Genomic DNA, 16,400 nt, shown 5'->3' with positions numbered 1-16,400 from the left:
CTTAGTAAAACAAGTAGAATGACAGTAGTTCCTTAATTGGGATAAGCATGCTGTGTTTCTTACTCCGAGCCCAATATGGGGATTATCACACTATAGTGTTTTTGTGTGTTCTTAAACATGTGAGATGACAATGTAAATATTCTGTTATATTTTAGTCTAATGAAGATTTATATTCAGTTCAAAACAAATTTTAAAGCTCACATCTGTAGAAAAGAAGCAAAATAATTCCAAATCCCCCCTAAAAATTAAAAAAAATATATTTAAAAAATAAAAATTCAGGAGGGTTACTTAGTATGAAAAACTGCTGAAATTTCTGGCATCTCACATGTTTGTTTCTAAACACTGACAGATCATGATGCAGAGATGACTACACCATGAATGATTGATTCCAGAAGTGACTTCCTTCTGGGTGAAATTACCATGCTGGCAAAATACAGAAAAATTGTGCACGTATTCTGCTAAGCCATAAATATAAGTATCTCATTGAGTATTACAGAACAAGAATATTTATTCCACTTTTTCAAATCAAATTGAGCAACTGAACAACAATAATCATGCCTCAAGTGCCTCAGATTTTACACACAGAGTTGTGTAGTACTGTGCTAAAAGAAAAGGAGGGAAAATAAAAGAGAGGGGAGAGATGGAGGTAAACAAAAAATATTCCTTCTGAGACTTTTGTAATTCCAAGTTTACTCCTTTTACAATTAGATAGAGCTCACAGACTTGTGTCATTTGCCACGGCTATCAGCAACATTGCATTAGCTATCCAAGTCTTTAGTCTGATCGTTTCATGATCAAATTTTCAGTACCTGACATGATTAGAATATTTCAGGGAATGAGGGCTGTAACAGTAGTCCAGGAAATAATCTTACACAGGTGACCTACCTAAAATCTACCAAACTACCCAAATCATTAAGTATCAGTAGAAAACATTTTCTTTCTCCTTCTCTAGACTCCTTTATGATACAACTAAGTGGCCAAAATACAGCTAACACACCCTAAAAGCCATCTCTAAACCAAGGCTTTTCCAGAAATACTGAATCTTAGAATTTCAGGTGTTGTGTGGCTCTTCTGGGACAAAGATCCACCTGGATACCAGAATCATGGTCTTATCAGTACCAGTGCTCTAAGAGGAGGGAACAAAATAACAGTACACTTTCTCACTTATCTTCCAGCCCAATTCTCTCACAATCTTTTTCATTTCCTTTTATGCAACTTCAGATAACTGACTGGATTTCCCATCTTCCTCTCTAAGCAAAGCATCATACTTAGTTTCTGCTTAAGATGTTGGAACTGACAAATTACTTGAGAAGAGAATACTCTTCATGTTATATGAAAAAGATTGGGTGAACCCTCTATAATATAGCAGAAAACAGGTGCCACTGACGCTTCAATCTCTTTTCTCAGGAGACAAGTAATAGAACATGAGGCAATGGTGTGTGGATGTAGTGCTTTAGGGGCATGGTTTAGCAGTGGGATTGTAGTGTTAGGTGGGCACTTGGACTGATTGACTTTAAGGATCTTTTCTAACTGATATGATTCCATGTGAGATCTGGTCCTGGGTAAGACTTTAGGATTTAAACAATGCAGATGGATAGAGAGAGAGGTAAGCAGGGAGAGAAAATTTGGTATATTGCTTTGTGAAAACATTTTCTACCTTAAATGAAATAGTTTTATTTAAATATACAATTGGCAGACAACAGAATAGAGGATAGATATGGTTATATTTCCACAGCCTCTATGATCTCCCGCAAATATGCTCTTCGCTGAACACTCACATCTTTCTATCTGCAGGGAAACACAGAATACATCCTTCCCTCCCAGTGACCATTTTATCATCATGAATAATGTATAGCATACAGATTGCAGTGAATCTTTATGCACAGCAAAGGATTTAGTTTGAGTATTCATTAAGTTAAACAATGCTGTGAAGTAAACCAGCAAGCTTTGTTTCAGTCCTTCACTGTAAGGTAGAAAACACTGGTGCTATAAGTGGAGATTTACTGTGTGCGTGAGTGGTTTATTAAATCTTTGCTGTAGGATCTGTAGCTACCATTGATATTTGGTATAAAAGATAAAATTGGTCAGATTTTTTTGACAGATAGATTTTAATTGTAGTTAAACTAATTAGTTGTTGGCTATTCAGTACTGCTGTAGGTCTTTTTCTTCAGGCACTTTGTGACCACTGTGATTCTGCTTGCAAACAGCAGTGCAATAGCAAGCGGATTCCAGCAGGGATAACAGACGCTTGCTGGAAGTTTCTTACAGGAACACTCGCAAATTGTTAAAATTCATTTTCTATGTTTAGAAAAGTTAAATATCGAGGTACATCAGGTAAAAATCAGAATATCTTTGTTGAAGTCAGATTCCACAAAATCACAGAATGGCAAATTCTAGAGATTTTAACCAATTAAATATATGACTTCATATCTGAGGGCTGAGAGTTTGAGCTATCAAGGTAGGTTTCTGCTTCAGATTAAAGCACTATTTCCTTTTTATTGTGTATTTCACCATTCAAATTCTGCAGTGCCTAGTTGTGAAAATCACCATCCTGTAAATTAGGAAATATCTACCTTATTCCAGAGGAATATTCTTTGTGAGCGATTGCTAATTAATGAAAAAAGATGTGCCCAATCTGTCACTCAGTTTAGACTGAAAAATTGTTGCTGTTGAATGTGATTTCAAATGATGTGCAGTGCATCCTTACTGACAAATGGTGGCGTCTTTCCAAGGAATGCTACATGTGGTGCTTCTGTAAGCTACAGTGTCTTTCATATAAAGATGTCACAGAACATCAGAGATTGTAAAAAACGTTTTAATACTGACGTTAAATTAGCAATTAAATGAACATGGTGGCTCCGAGAAAGATAATCCACTATTTATTTAAATTTTGAACTTAAGAATTTAGTCCAGAGCATACTTCAAAGCATACTAATTTATGATAGCTAAATACCATTAATATTGTTATTTCCCAAATTTATATATATATATATATTATTTTTACATAGCCCTCAATTGTACTTCAGGGAAATAAAAGAAAAATGATAAAGCCATCATATTGAGTATACTAAGTGGAGGAATGGATTCCAAAACTGTTATGTGGACAACTGTGACTTTGTACTGCTAAGATAGGATATCAGCACATTAATGAAGTCTTTGACAAGCAGACTTTGCTTTGTATTCTGGATGAGGTTAAGAAAAGAAGATGGAAAAAATGACTTTCCCAAAGCATCAGTAATTTCAAAGCAGACGTATCATCTCAAAGTGACTGAACTAATCTTCCACTATTTCAACACATTTCCAGCCTAGAAATGATGCTTTTGATGCAAGGTGTCTATAAAAGTGTCTGTGGCAATCAAATAGAGCATCTCTTTATTAGTTCTTCATCCCTTGATAGGAAAACCCATTTCAACCTGCAGTAGATAGCTCTGCCTAAAGAGATGACAGTTGCTCCATGAAGAACAGTGACAAAATTTTGCCCAGATGGTACTGCAAAAAAATATATGGATAATATGCACTAGCAAAAATCTTGATAATCTAAACTTTTAGTTTATATAATCTCAGTTTTGCCTGAAGTTACACCTCACCAATGAGAACCTCACAATAGAGCTATACAAATGTTATAAATCAAGTAACAATTTAGTGCAGAATTCGGATCAGTATAGTGAAGAACTGAGGGAAAGAAACATGAGTTGAAACTTTTATGACCCTGCTATGGTAAAAACTTCACTGACATGAGTTTCATATACAACTGTAGAATGATTTACCAAGTTATAGATCTTACATATTTTGTTTCGAAATAATGAAAAAAGGGTCTCGGTCTTGTGGTGTCCCCTCTCCACAAAGCATCCTGTTGTCCAAAGGAATGCACTTTCTAATCTAGATTAATAAACGTTGATAAACATCTAATCATTTCTGCCCTCTATCCACTTTGTGATTAGGTGTTTCAAGTAATTTGACACATTCAAAGAGCCCCTCTGAACTTCAGGCTGAATAGTAGTTATATACCTAAGTAATTACATACATAGCAAACTCTTGCAGTCTCAAGTAGCACAATGAGAAGGGATTGGACCAGATGACCTCCAAAAGCACCTTCCAACTCTTAATTACTCTACAATATGAAGTCTCAGTTTTACATTCCAACTTCCTTAAACTGTCTGTATTTCAAATAGTGAAACTGTGCATACCTACATTAGTCTCAAACACATCTTACTACAACATTAATTTGAGAAGTAGTAATATCTCAGTGAGTAATTTATTGCTATGTCCAAAACAGTAACTTTCAAAAAACTTACTGTTATCTGCAAAGAGGGAAATACATGCGCCCTTTGCTTACTCTATTGCTAGACATGAAAACTTCTCACAGACAAAAATAAAAACAGATTTCTGTGTGTATTTAAGTATAATCTGGGCTTTACCAAATTTGTTCTGGATATTAAAAGCTCTTGCAAAATTTAGGCCATATAATCAGAAGGACAGATCTGAAAGTCTTAAGGAGATGAAAAGGGCTTTGTCATTATAACTTTCATTAGTTTTAATGGCACTTGCACAGCTAAAACTCTGCTCATCTGGATATAGATTCACCGCTGATTGTTCTGGCTGCTATGCAATTTTACAGACAGACATTTAGGCAATTGGATATCCATGTTGACTTATGATCCACTTGGAATTCAGATAAAAGATGGAATTCAGTGGCTTTATCCTTAGTTGCATTGGCTGTATTCTCCTCCCTCTCTTCCACACTAATCTCATAAAACATTTGTTGCATTTTGAGATTCAGAGTGCCAAAATGGTTTGGAATGCCAGATAAGCAAACAAATAGCTATTACTTTCCTACAAATCATTACCAAGGGAAATGGAGTGCCTGCAGGCTGCTCTTCCATAAGGCTGTTCTAAATTTGAGAGATGTCCTAGACAAACATGTTTTTTCATCTTCTGATTTCACAATGTCCAATACACCACACTTAGTCCTATCTGACTGACTGGACATTTTTGCAGCTCCTTCATATTCAGGGCCTCGTTATCTTTGTGAAAGGATGTATTTGATTTGCTTTCTCTTTTCCCTTTAGAAAAGGATTTCTTCTTGGAGAAGGGATATTTAACTGACTATACAAGTGGAATATGGGTTTTTATACATCAAATCATTTTTTCATGTACTCTGCTGACTAAAAACATACCATCTAGTGCCTTCTGTTTTCAATGAATCTATTTAGAGGGATTTCCTTCAGGAGGGAGAGCCCTGCTTCAATTATGTTCTTTTGAATTGCAATTAGATCTTTGAACCCGAGACAGCTGAATAAACAAATTTCCCTCACCAATTTAATTATCTTGGCCTGTTTTCCATTACCAGCAGATTACTATGTAGCATATTGGCATTTAGAATTCAGCCTTTGATTGCCAGTAAAATACTGCAGACAGGTTGTGGACTGTATTGCCAAAGGGAGGCTGCAGTACTGGTATTTAGTACAGGCAATGAAGGCATAGGTTGATGTAGCTTCAATAGCAAGCTCAGTTCAATGCAACACAAGCCTGGCTCTCATTTGTGCTGTGTGTTCCTGCTTGCTTTTGTCCTGTGCATAGTCTCATGCTGCTTCCAAGTTCATTGTACCTTCAGCACCTCCTGGGAAAAAGCAGTCTTATGCGATGAGGCCAAGCAGTGCTGTGGCTCTTTCTCATTAGACTGTGCTGATGGGGGACAAAGAACTGAAAGCTGCTTTCCTAGTGAAGTTGTACTTGTGCCACTGGCTTACAGCTCCAGAGGCTCAAGACAGGGGAAAACCCTCAGGCTACTCATGCTGGGTAGGTCTAAGCTAGGGGCATCAGAGAGCACCGTAGGAGGAACATGCAAAGCCAAAGCTCAGCAAATGTCTGCATTAGAAGAACAGAGCTCTTAGACTCTGGTACTACTTATTCCTTCACAATCACTCCTACAAACACGATCAACTACGTCTACTTTCATTTACATGTGACAAGCACGAGCTCTCTACCCCCTGCGAATCTGCTTCCCTGCACTTACCCACTTCTGTGCTGCTAACGAGAGACTGTACAGATTCAGACCCAATAGGAACATTAATTTTTGACTCATTCATATCCAAACTCCACCCACTTACTAAAGACATTTATAATGTCATTAAGAGTTTCAATATCCATCAGAGTTCAAACTTCGTTATAGAAGAAGGTCAGGGAAAGAAAGCACTGGCATATTCTGCCAGAAACAATCTTACAAATGTCTAGCACCATTCAGTTCTGATAAGCACTGACGTAACTAATGATGTCATATTCTAAGAGACTATCTTCTGGTCTGTAACTGGCAGCACAGATTTGAAGATAGCACAAAAACCATAAAGGCTAGTCAACATGTTTCTGGTTACTAACTTCTTTCTTACTGCACTAAGCAGGTTGAATTTACTATCTGCTGCCATACTGCTCAGAAGCTGGAAAGAAATGGTAGATGGAATATTTTTATTCTTTTTGTGTTCTGGTTAGCAAAAGTGAAAAACACTGGAAAAAAATTATACTGAACTTTCCAAATGCACAATAAGCTCAAGTTCATCGGAATGGAGAGAAGCTGTGTGACTGAATGAATCTAATTATTGTTCTTGTCAGTAATGTGTTGCATCAAATTGTTCTCTCAAAAGAAAGTAATTCAACAACACTCTGTACATACTAAGTGATATTTTGGTGGAGAGTTGCATGACAATTGTTTGTCATAATGACAATTAGATTTGTTTTATAATAGGTCCCACCTGAGTCAGTGAGAGGCAAAACAGCCACACCAAAGGTGATAAACGCTGATGCTTCTCTGAATATATAGAGTATGAGCTCAACCCCATTAAAAGGACGTTTTGCTAAAGTGAGCTGTAACCTCAGCTGTAATGTGTGATCTTTCCTGTGCGTCTCCATTTATAAAGCAGGTCACTTTTCAATGTTTTGTACAATACTACTGAAATCTGAAGCATGTATTGTCTCCGGAGAGTTTGCCTACAAATTCATACTTTTCAAGGCTTTCCATTTCTTCATTTTTATGTCTTTAACAGTTCCACCCAAAAGGGAGATGATGACTACGAAGATTACACTTCAAATAAGACTTGGGTTTTGACTCCCAAGGTTCATGAGAGTGACGTCACTCTTATTTTAAATGGCTTGCTGGAAGGATATGACAACAAATTAAGACCTGATATAGGAGGTATGTTGGTTTTCTTTTAAGCCCAACTTTGATGAAGTGGTGAAGTGAAAGGATTTTCACACAATATTATACTGTGCCTGAAGCAGAATTCATCTAAAGTAGTTATGAGAACAAAATAAGAGATAGTAAAATACCACAAAAAGAAGCCGGAAATCTGCATACATTTTTAAGATTCCTAAATCTCTCCTGAGACAGCTAATAAGACTGCTGTAATTTGCTGAATCTGGCCACATGCAGTCATGCACCTGAACAGGATTTAGGGGAATTAATAAGAGTTCTTTTCTTCTTTGTGTACCTAAGAGGTTGTTAGAGAATCAAGGAAAATATATTGTAAAGGAAGGCCCAAGTAAGGAGAATGCAGTTTGATTCTTGCATGGCACAATGGACTCTCAGGGACTCAGACAGTAACAGGTCTGAATTGACTGATGCAGTTTAGAACCATGGAACAAAAGAACATCCTGAGCTGGATAACCCTCAAAGATTAACTCCTGGCTCTACACAGAACCACCCCAAATCCAAACAGTCTGAGAGCATTGTCCAGGTACTCCTTTAACTCCAGCAACTTGATTCCATGACTACTGTACTGAGGAGTCTGTTCCATTGCCCAACCACACTCTGGTGTCCAACGTTTTCCTAATACCCAACCTGACCCTCCACTGATGCAACTCCATGTCAATCTGTCGAATCATTGCTCAGCAGAGCAAGAAGTGACCCAGGAATGTTTCACAAAAGATAAATGCAATCAAGTAGATTGACTTAATTTCCCTAGGTTTCCCCCACAGCTAATGCATGTATATCGATTCAAGCTCAGACCCATAATGGAAATCTTATTTGAACTGAAACAACTTTTGCAGGGATCTTTCTCTTCATTGATTACTGAAGGACGTGAGAGATAAGGGTCCTTGAGCTCATGGGAGTTAGACTAAGAAGGCCCGATGTGGGCACTGAGCAGCCAGAGAGTATGTATGTAGAAGAGGATATGGAAGTAGCAAGTTTACAGTAAAAAAAGAGAATTCACAGATGAGATAGGCAGAGGAACACAGAAAATGGCCAGATTAATGAAAGAAGCTTCTTCTAGCAAGTTTATATAGGCTTATAAACTAAAGGCATTTTACAATAAGGGATAACATAAGCATCTAACCTTCAGCACATGCATGTAGTCTAAATCAGCAGAGGAATTTGCCTTATTCTCTCTATGACATCAGAGGGCTGAGAAAAATTAAGCACTCATAAAAAGCATCTGGGAAAACAACTGAACATGTTTTAGTCAAGGTACATGAGAACAATAAAGCTAAAGTAGAGTAATTTCAAAATAAATTATTCTAAGAAGTGTTTTCATTTCCTGTTTTAGGGCTTTGAGTATTGATACTATTTGGGGGTTGTGAAATCGTCACTTATCTACAGATCTACAGCTATCTCTGCAGGCAACAGCAGTCTCACTGCTTTCAGCATAGTAATGTTGAATGAGTGATGCAATATATTGTGAAAGGAATAAGTTTACTTTTGTTGATAGTGTTTTGTCAGATGTGTTGCTGTGATTTGACACGAAATACACATACTCTGCATTAGATATGACTCACTAAAGTAGTGACGCTGGTTTCTGCATTTGTTCTCATACCATAAGAGAATTTGTTCTGATAGAATTATATATCTGATAGATATTATACAATAATTCATCTCAAAGTTTGAGAAGAATTGTTCAACTCATTGTTGAACTCATAAGTTTGTTCAACTTATTTTAACCTGGAGACAGTGCTGTAAAATTATATTTATTCTACCAGCAAATCTAAATGTGAGGCATCCATAGTTATACAACAGAGGTATTAAAACAATCCTTTCATCATTTTGACTCTTTTGCAGTTGACTTTGACCTTCACTCATAGTAGTGCTTCTTGTTTCTCTTACAGTTAAACCCACAGTAATTCACACAGACATGTATGTGAACAGTATTGGGCCAGTGAATGCTATCAATATGGTAGGTAAATGACTGCCACATTTTTCTACAGTGTTCAGTTTGTTGCAAAATCTCCATCATTTTTGACATTACAAGGTTTCCATTAGTTTCAATGTCACATTATACATAAATTATTTTTAAACCTCATTATTATTGGTGTGCGGACTAGATGAGCTATGAATCTGGATGAGACAACAAACTAAACTGTGAATAATAATAATTTTAACATATCTTCAGACATCTATGTGCTGTGTTCTACATTGTTTTGTGACAGTGTAGCCCCTATGGGACAGAGTTCCCAGATTACTATGAAACAGGCAAAAGCATTCACCAGTGATATTACCACTCCTGCCATTGAGATAAAAGGGAAAACTTAAATGCTAAGAGCAAAGTTTAATTATGTTTTTGTATAGCTGATGGAAACTGGTCTAACCTTAGCAGCACAATGGCTACTTACTTTTTTCCTGCAGTTTTTATGTTCTGAAAGAAATCTCAGATGACTCTTTTGCATTCTACAATTCCCTTTGCAGCTATTGGCTGCCTGGTGGGTGCCAGGGAAAGTGAGATTACACCACTTTGACATTAACTAGCAGTCACAGCCAATAAAGGCAATGATCAGTTGTGGGTTGAGGCATGGGGATACAGAATATGTACAATAGAGACATAGCTCCATTTTACTGTGGGTCAATTTGTCAATAGGAAAATAATGACGTAGTATATATTTTTAAAACAATAATCTTTGTTAAATAACCCTCTCAAAAGTCTCATTAAAAATGGTTTTATCACTTCCACTATCATCTGTATTTCACATTTTTCATTTTTTTCATATCACATTAAGGAAAGTATGTCAGGAGTAATGTGAAATGCTAAGTGCTATGTTTTCATCGGTATTTCTGGTTAACACAACAGGAATATACAATTGATATATTTTTCGCCCAAACGTGGTATGACAGACGTCTGAAGTTCAACAGCACTATAAAAGTGCTCAGATTAAACAGCAACATGGTTGGGAAGATCTGGATACCTGACACATTTTTCCGAAATTCCAAGAAAGCTGATGCTCACTGGATAACAACTCCTAATAGGATGCTCAGGATCTGGAATGATGGCAGAGTGTTGTACACACTGAGGTATTTACACTTGACTTTAATTTTGTTTTCTCAAGGGAAAGCCAAAAAGATGGGTTCTGTGAATTCAGGTCACTTGACATCAGTGCATGTTGTTTTTCCCTTATGTGTGCAACCCTAAAAAAGGCACATATTTAGAACATACTATTTGCATGCAATTTATTTGATACTGATGCAGTAAAATAGTTTAAATTCTACTTATAGGTTTTACTGCCTTGCTCTCAAAATAGTTGTTTTTCTATACTTAAAAGAATACAAGCATGGTTAAAGTAATTCATCTTCATTTTTGTGTGTTTTATTGTTTACCTGTGGTTTGGACCATATTGGCTTTTAACTTTTTATTGGGTTAAAATAATTAATTTGAAATATCCTTGAATGTAGGAGATGTTATAAGTGAGATATTAACTGCAGCAGAGGTCTCATACTCTGAACCAATTACTATTTAGATAGATAAGGCTTCATCCTGACAAAATATTTCATTCCTCAAATATATTAATAAAAAACCAATATCCTTTTATCATTGGTCGGATATACCCTGTTTCACTAAAATTTCCATGAATCTAAACTTGAAATGCCTGTCTTCAGATTTTTCATCAGTCTGGACTTTTTTTTTGAGACCTTTACAAATCTTTTAAATATTTAAGTTACATGCATACCTACATTTTAATGTTACATATGCAATGTGTACTAAATTAAATAATTTATACGCAGTTATAATATATTTCCTAAATGTGGAAGTCCTATGTATGGATTTCATGTTATTTTTTTGTTTTTCTAATGTGTTATAGTAGTTGGAACTATGTAAAGCAAAGATAAAAATGGTATCTGTTCAAGAGAATTTAAAATTTAAATTAGAGTGCAGAATCAAAGATGTTAGGCGTAAGACAGACCATCAGACCATCTGAGTTTCAGCCTATTTTTACAAAGCAGTTTTGATTTTCTGCACTTGTTTTATTGGGTGGCAAAAAGAAAAGGAAAAAAAAAAAGCAGAAAAGTATGTTCATTTGCATTTTAATGAATCATTTGAAGCTTTCCTTAAGACAACCTTTTAATGTTGCAAATATTTGAATAACAAAAAGGAGTTTTATTTTGTAGTTATTTTACATTCATTACACATTGCATCACATTGCAAGAGATAAGAGAAGGACTGGAATTGAAATCCAAGGTAAATCAAAGTAAGCGTGATAAAGAAGATCCCAGATCTACTTTTGAAATGTTAAATTGGACTTAGATACACTACTGTCTCTTTGCACTTTGACACCTTTCTCTTCAGTCCTCTTGGTTCCCCTCATCAGAATGAGATATATGCGATATAACTAAGAGTTATATCAAATATTTATGTATGCCTAGTTTCTCTAGTGAGTCACAGCAAGCGCCAGTAAGGATTCAACCTGTTTTAATACTGAAGAGAAACGTGGTAGTTATCACTGCAGATCTGGGATTCTGTTTCAGAGAGAAGGTTGATTTTCTTAGTTCCTTCCCCCATGCTCAAGAACAGTCAATCCAGACCAGCAAACAAATCAAGTAAGGAGGTCTGCATGGATCAACACAAAACTCCTGACAAACTCATGCATGAAAGCAGGGGGAATATAGAGACACTGCCCAAACACTTGGGTTTCCTAACAAGGTTAGGAAAGCCAAAATTCAACTGAAATTGAATTCACTGATGGACAGGAAAGCACTAAGAGCCTCTACACATGCATCCTCAGCAAAAGAAAGATTAGGAAAAGTGTGGGCATACCACTGAATAGGAATGGGGATCTGGTCTCAAAGAATACAGAAAAGGTCAAGGTACACAGTGCTTTCTTTGCTTCAGACTTTACTGATAAGACCAGCCTTCAGAAGTCCCAAGTCCAGGCCCATGAAATTCTGGAGAAATGAGCCAAGATGACTCTGATGGAGTTTAGCTTCTGTGTCAAAGACACACCTTCCCATAGATTCAAGAGGAATGAGAATTGTTCTAATGAATAAAAGTTTCTTTTTGATTTCATTAATCTGTTAACTAGCAGCCACAGAATCCCTCTACATCCCACAGGATGAGGTTCTGTGAGACATATGAATGTAGTACTTACACACAGCCTCCAGAAAGCACATCCAGCTCGGAGTTGTTAATTTGGACACCAAGGAAGAAGCAAACAATAGAAATCTATAGTTTTCATAGAGATTCAAGGAGCATATAAACATTACTGCTTTTTCCTCTCTCACACTCCTTCCTCCTTTTCAAAGCCTTTTCTTTTGCTGCTTTATTTGCTTACAGTTCAGGTATCGTGCAGCTCATGCATGACTGAGGCTACGTATAGGCTAGTTAAATGAAAAATGATTGCATTTTTAGCAGGCAAATCAGGGGATATCTCATTTTATTTTGGATTTCTAGAAGTACATGTGTCTGCCTCACAAAGATCTCCAGCACCTATACCACTTGATATTCAGTACATAGTAAAACCTTTCCAGAGCATTCCTCTTCCAACTTAATTTAGATGGAATGAAATTAATGGAATGAAGTATATCCCCACTGTGTCTTTCAACACGTATCTAAATTTGGACTACTGACTATTACTTCTTAAGATGTGATTTTTGTGTTTGTTTTTTTCCTGTAAAATACATTTTCCTTGTGTATTTTGGCATGTTGTGACACAGAGATTTGCTACTGCCCATGAGAAGACCTGTTTCTCCACTTAGGGATTTGTTAATAATTAGTAATGCTGCTTCAGATGCATAAAAACAGTACCTTTCATATCTTATTCTACTATACAGTCCATAAATTAGGTGGTAAGGGCCAATTAACTGAAAAGAAAACACAAATTGCTAATGAGCACAATGTCTTCCTATGTTTGGAATAGCCAAGTCAATACATACATATCAATAGTTTCCTTCTCCTTTCTATAGTTATTGTGTGCATGCATATTTCATACCCAGGTTCCATACTAATAACAGTCTTGTTTTGCTTGACATTATGAAGCTTTCAGCATAAGCTTCTCATGTACATTCAGTACCACCTGATCTCTTTCTCCTCAGACTGACAATTGACGCTGAGTGTCAGCTACAGTTACACAACTTCCCAATGGATGCCCATTCCTGCCCCCTGGAATTTTCAAGCTGTAAGTAACTTGCTTAGAAATAGCTCTTTCCTGACCCATGCTGAACTCCTTCCTAAAATCTTATATTTATATACTTAAGAGTCAGTTAGGGTTAGGCTTTTGCTAAACATAATGCAACGGTTTTCAGCTTTATTTTGAATTTATTTTGAAGTACAGGAATCACATGTGCACAAAGATAATTTAAGAATATGATTTAAAAATGATATGACTTCTGAGAACCTTGTAATTAATATTTATGCTAAAATTTCAGCACAAAAGTAAAATGTTTTATCTTTGGCATTGGAGTCTTGTGCCCTGATACTTTCTCTTTGCACATGGGTGCTATATTGCAAGAGATGGAGTTAAGGGCTTGAATTTTGTGTTTGGGTCAAAGGGTGAATACTGGGTCCAGCTGAAGTGGTTTTGGCCTTAGCAAACAAATGGTCAACGCTACATTCTATTACGTACAATAAAATGGAAAACTCAATTTTGAAAAATGTACATCAAATGATATTTTAATTTATAGTAGTGAAAATGTTACATTAAAAGGCACTACTAACTAACTTGAGGGAATAGTATATATGTATATATATAAATTTACTTGCGATATGCTTCTCCAGTTTCTTCCAGAAATAGAAAATAGTATTTTCACTCCCCAGAGTACATTAAAATCCTAGCAATGACTATGAAACAAAGCATTCTGTATTTTCCATTGCAATAAGATGGTTACCCAAGGGAAGAGATCATTTACCAATGGAAACGCAGCTCAGTGGAGGTGGGAGATACCAGGTCCTGGAGGCTCTACCAGTTCTCCTTTACGGGATTAAGAAATACAACTGAGGTGGTGAAGACTACATCAGGTAAGACAACTGATCTATTTACCATCATATTTTCTTTTTATGATTTTATTGAAGGAAGCTAAGGAGAAAGAAATAAGAAATCTCTTACTGTTTGGAACTTTACTTTGGCAACAGTAAAGAACAGATACAGCCTTCTAAATAAGGAACTATCCAGACCTTGGTATTTCCTGAGAGGAACTCACAGGAAGAAAAAGTTGCTGCCTGCTATCCATTCTTGCCTTCTGCTAGTGAAATACCTGGCACTGCCAGGAGACAGCCACTACTGTAAGGGGTGGGTGGGCAAAAGAACTTCCTAGCCTGCATCAGCGTAGGGAACAGCACAGCTGAGCCACAAAGTAATAATCTGATACTGGTTTGAATATTTAATAGTCCTGTTCTCAACACTCACAAGCAGAAAGTTGACCTGGACGAAAATGAAATCCCAAGTCCCAGGCTCTTTTACTACAGCAGCTCCAAGTGTATTTTGTTCATTAAAACAGGGCACATTTAGCTCTCAGTAAAGAGAACAGCCTTGCAAGCCTGAATCTCAGATGATTTTCCTGCATATTTTTATCTCCTTGGAAACAAGTAATGGAATTTAAAATAATAAATGAAGAAGGACTCTGCTTTTAATAAAAATGGCAGTTTGAATCCTGCTACCTTGTGGGAAAGTACATTCTTCTAGACATGCATATTATTTGTCAGCAGAAAGGAAATCAGTGAATATGAGAAAGGATGCATAGAAGAATTACATTTTAATGTTCGTGTGCATTATGACATCTCTTGTCTTTGATTCCTTACTTTAATGAAAGCATTTTTTCTTTCAGATTGCTTTTGATTTTCACTTGATTTTATTGCTCTGGCAAATATATTCATTCCAATTCAGACATCTATGTTTAGTCTGACCTGAGAAATATCCCCATCCATTGGAAAGAATAAGACAATTCTTTCTAAAAGGTCAGCATTGCTGTTATATTCAAAAGGCAAGTGGGCTACGCTAGAGCTGAGAGCAGCATGCTGTGCATTACACTGGAGTGCAAACAAAGAGTTTGAGAATTAATTCAGCTCCCAACTCCTGAGTCACTGGATATTAAGCACCAGTGACAAGTTTAGTCTTATGAGCAGGACAAAAATGAAATGAAACCTCCCAGCTGTAGTCACATTTGCCTTATGGCATTCTCTGCCATTTTAGCTGAGGGAAATATTTAGTCAGCTATTTAGGAAAGCATTTGACCTTTATCATTTTCCCAGGGAAATAAAGGTGCAAAAGAGGACAAGATAGCACTTGTGTGTATGGAGCCATAGCTGCTAACAACTACCATAGCACATGACATGTTGAGGTTGCTCTCAAAGCAAAAAAAAGCCAAACAACAAGCATCTCACTGCAGCCTGCCCCTGCAGCAGTCACAGCACAAAAGCAGCAGTAAAGCACTAAGGTCTCATCCTGCCCAGGCTTTACACTAGGTTTACTTCAATAACTCGAGTTCCTTTTATTTGCATTTTTTTCTTTCCTTTTCTGCCTTGAACCATTCTCTAATAAACTTATTTTGGTCAGAAATAGAAAGCAATACACTTTAAACATGCTATAAGCTTCAGATCCACATCTTGCACTGGTGAATCCAAAGCACTCTCTGATGTTCTGCTATTGTGCAATGAGATTTTTACTTGGGAAATACAGGCAGTAAAGCACACAAACAAACAAATACTTTTTCATGCAGAGATAAAACTTTCTTCAGGGAATAGCCATTAAAGCCTGTAGTATTAACCTGGAGTAGTACCATAATATTGCATCAGTAATTTTCATGACACCATACTTTTTAAACAAAAAAAGTAATTACCGGCTAGCATGCCCTTCAAAGTAGCAAAATGTCACTCTAATCGCTCAGCTACTAAAAAAGACTCAAGAAAGCTACTCAGCCTCCTGAGCTACTATAAAGATCTGCTGAGTACAAAAACTTGTAAAACTAACCTGTGCTTCTCCTGCAGTTATCCTATATTTGATTTTCCCCGATCCTCTTGGTTGTATAGTCATAAATGGGCAAGAAAATTACATTTGATTTTGATCCAGGTGCAGAATCTAAATAATTAGAAAATGGGGAAATAAATAAATATTGTCATTAATATGGTTTACCCCCTACAGATATTGTGATCTAGCTGGCAGGGGCCAAAGAAAATTCATAGTTACCTAATTTCTGATTATCGTTCTGGGAACTGAAT

General features: G+C 36.5%; 1 protein-coding gene across 1 annotated transcript in view; it reads left to right on the top strand.

Annotated features, from left to right (window-relative positions):
• GABRG2 (gamma-aminobutyric acid type A receptor subunit gamma2) overlaps positions 1 to 16,400 on the top strand; it is a 68,865-nt gene that overhangs the window by 13,959 nt on the left and 38,506 nt on the right. The window contains exons 2-6 of the mRNA XM_015876420.2: positions 7,038 to 7,186; positions 9,094 to 9,161; positions 10,050 to 10,270; positions 13,283 to 13,365; positions 14,067 to 14,204. Of these exons, the coding sequence (XP_015731906.2) occupies positions 7,038 to 7,186; positions 9,094 to 9,161; positions 10,050 to 10,270; positions 13,283 to 13,365; positions 14,067 to 14,204 (659 nt within the window). The remainder of the gene's footprint in view (positions 1 to 7,037; positions 7,187 to 9,093; positions 9,162 to 10,049; positions 10,271 to 13,282; positions 13,366 to 14,066; positions 14,205 to 16,400) is intronic.

This window comes from Coturnix japonica, chromosome 13 (assembly GCF_001577835.2).
Source record: "Coturnix japonica isolate 7356 chromosome 13, Coturnix japonica 2.1, whole genome shotgun sequence".
Taxonomy (NCBI): domain Eukaryota; kingdom Metazoa; phylum Chordata; class Aves; order Galliformes; family Phasianidae; genus Coturnix; species Coturnix japonica.
Note: the sequence above shows the minus strand (reverse complement) of the source record. Positions and strands in the feature narration are given on the sequence as shown.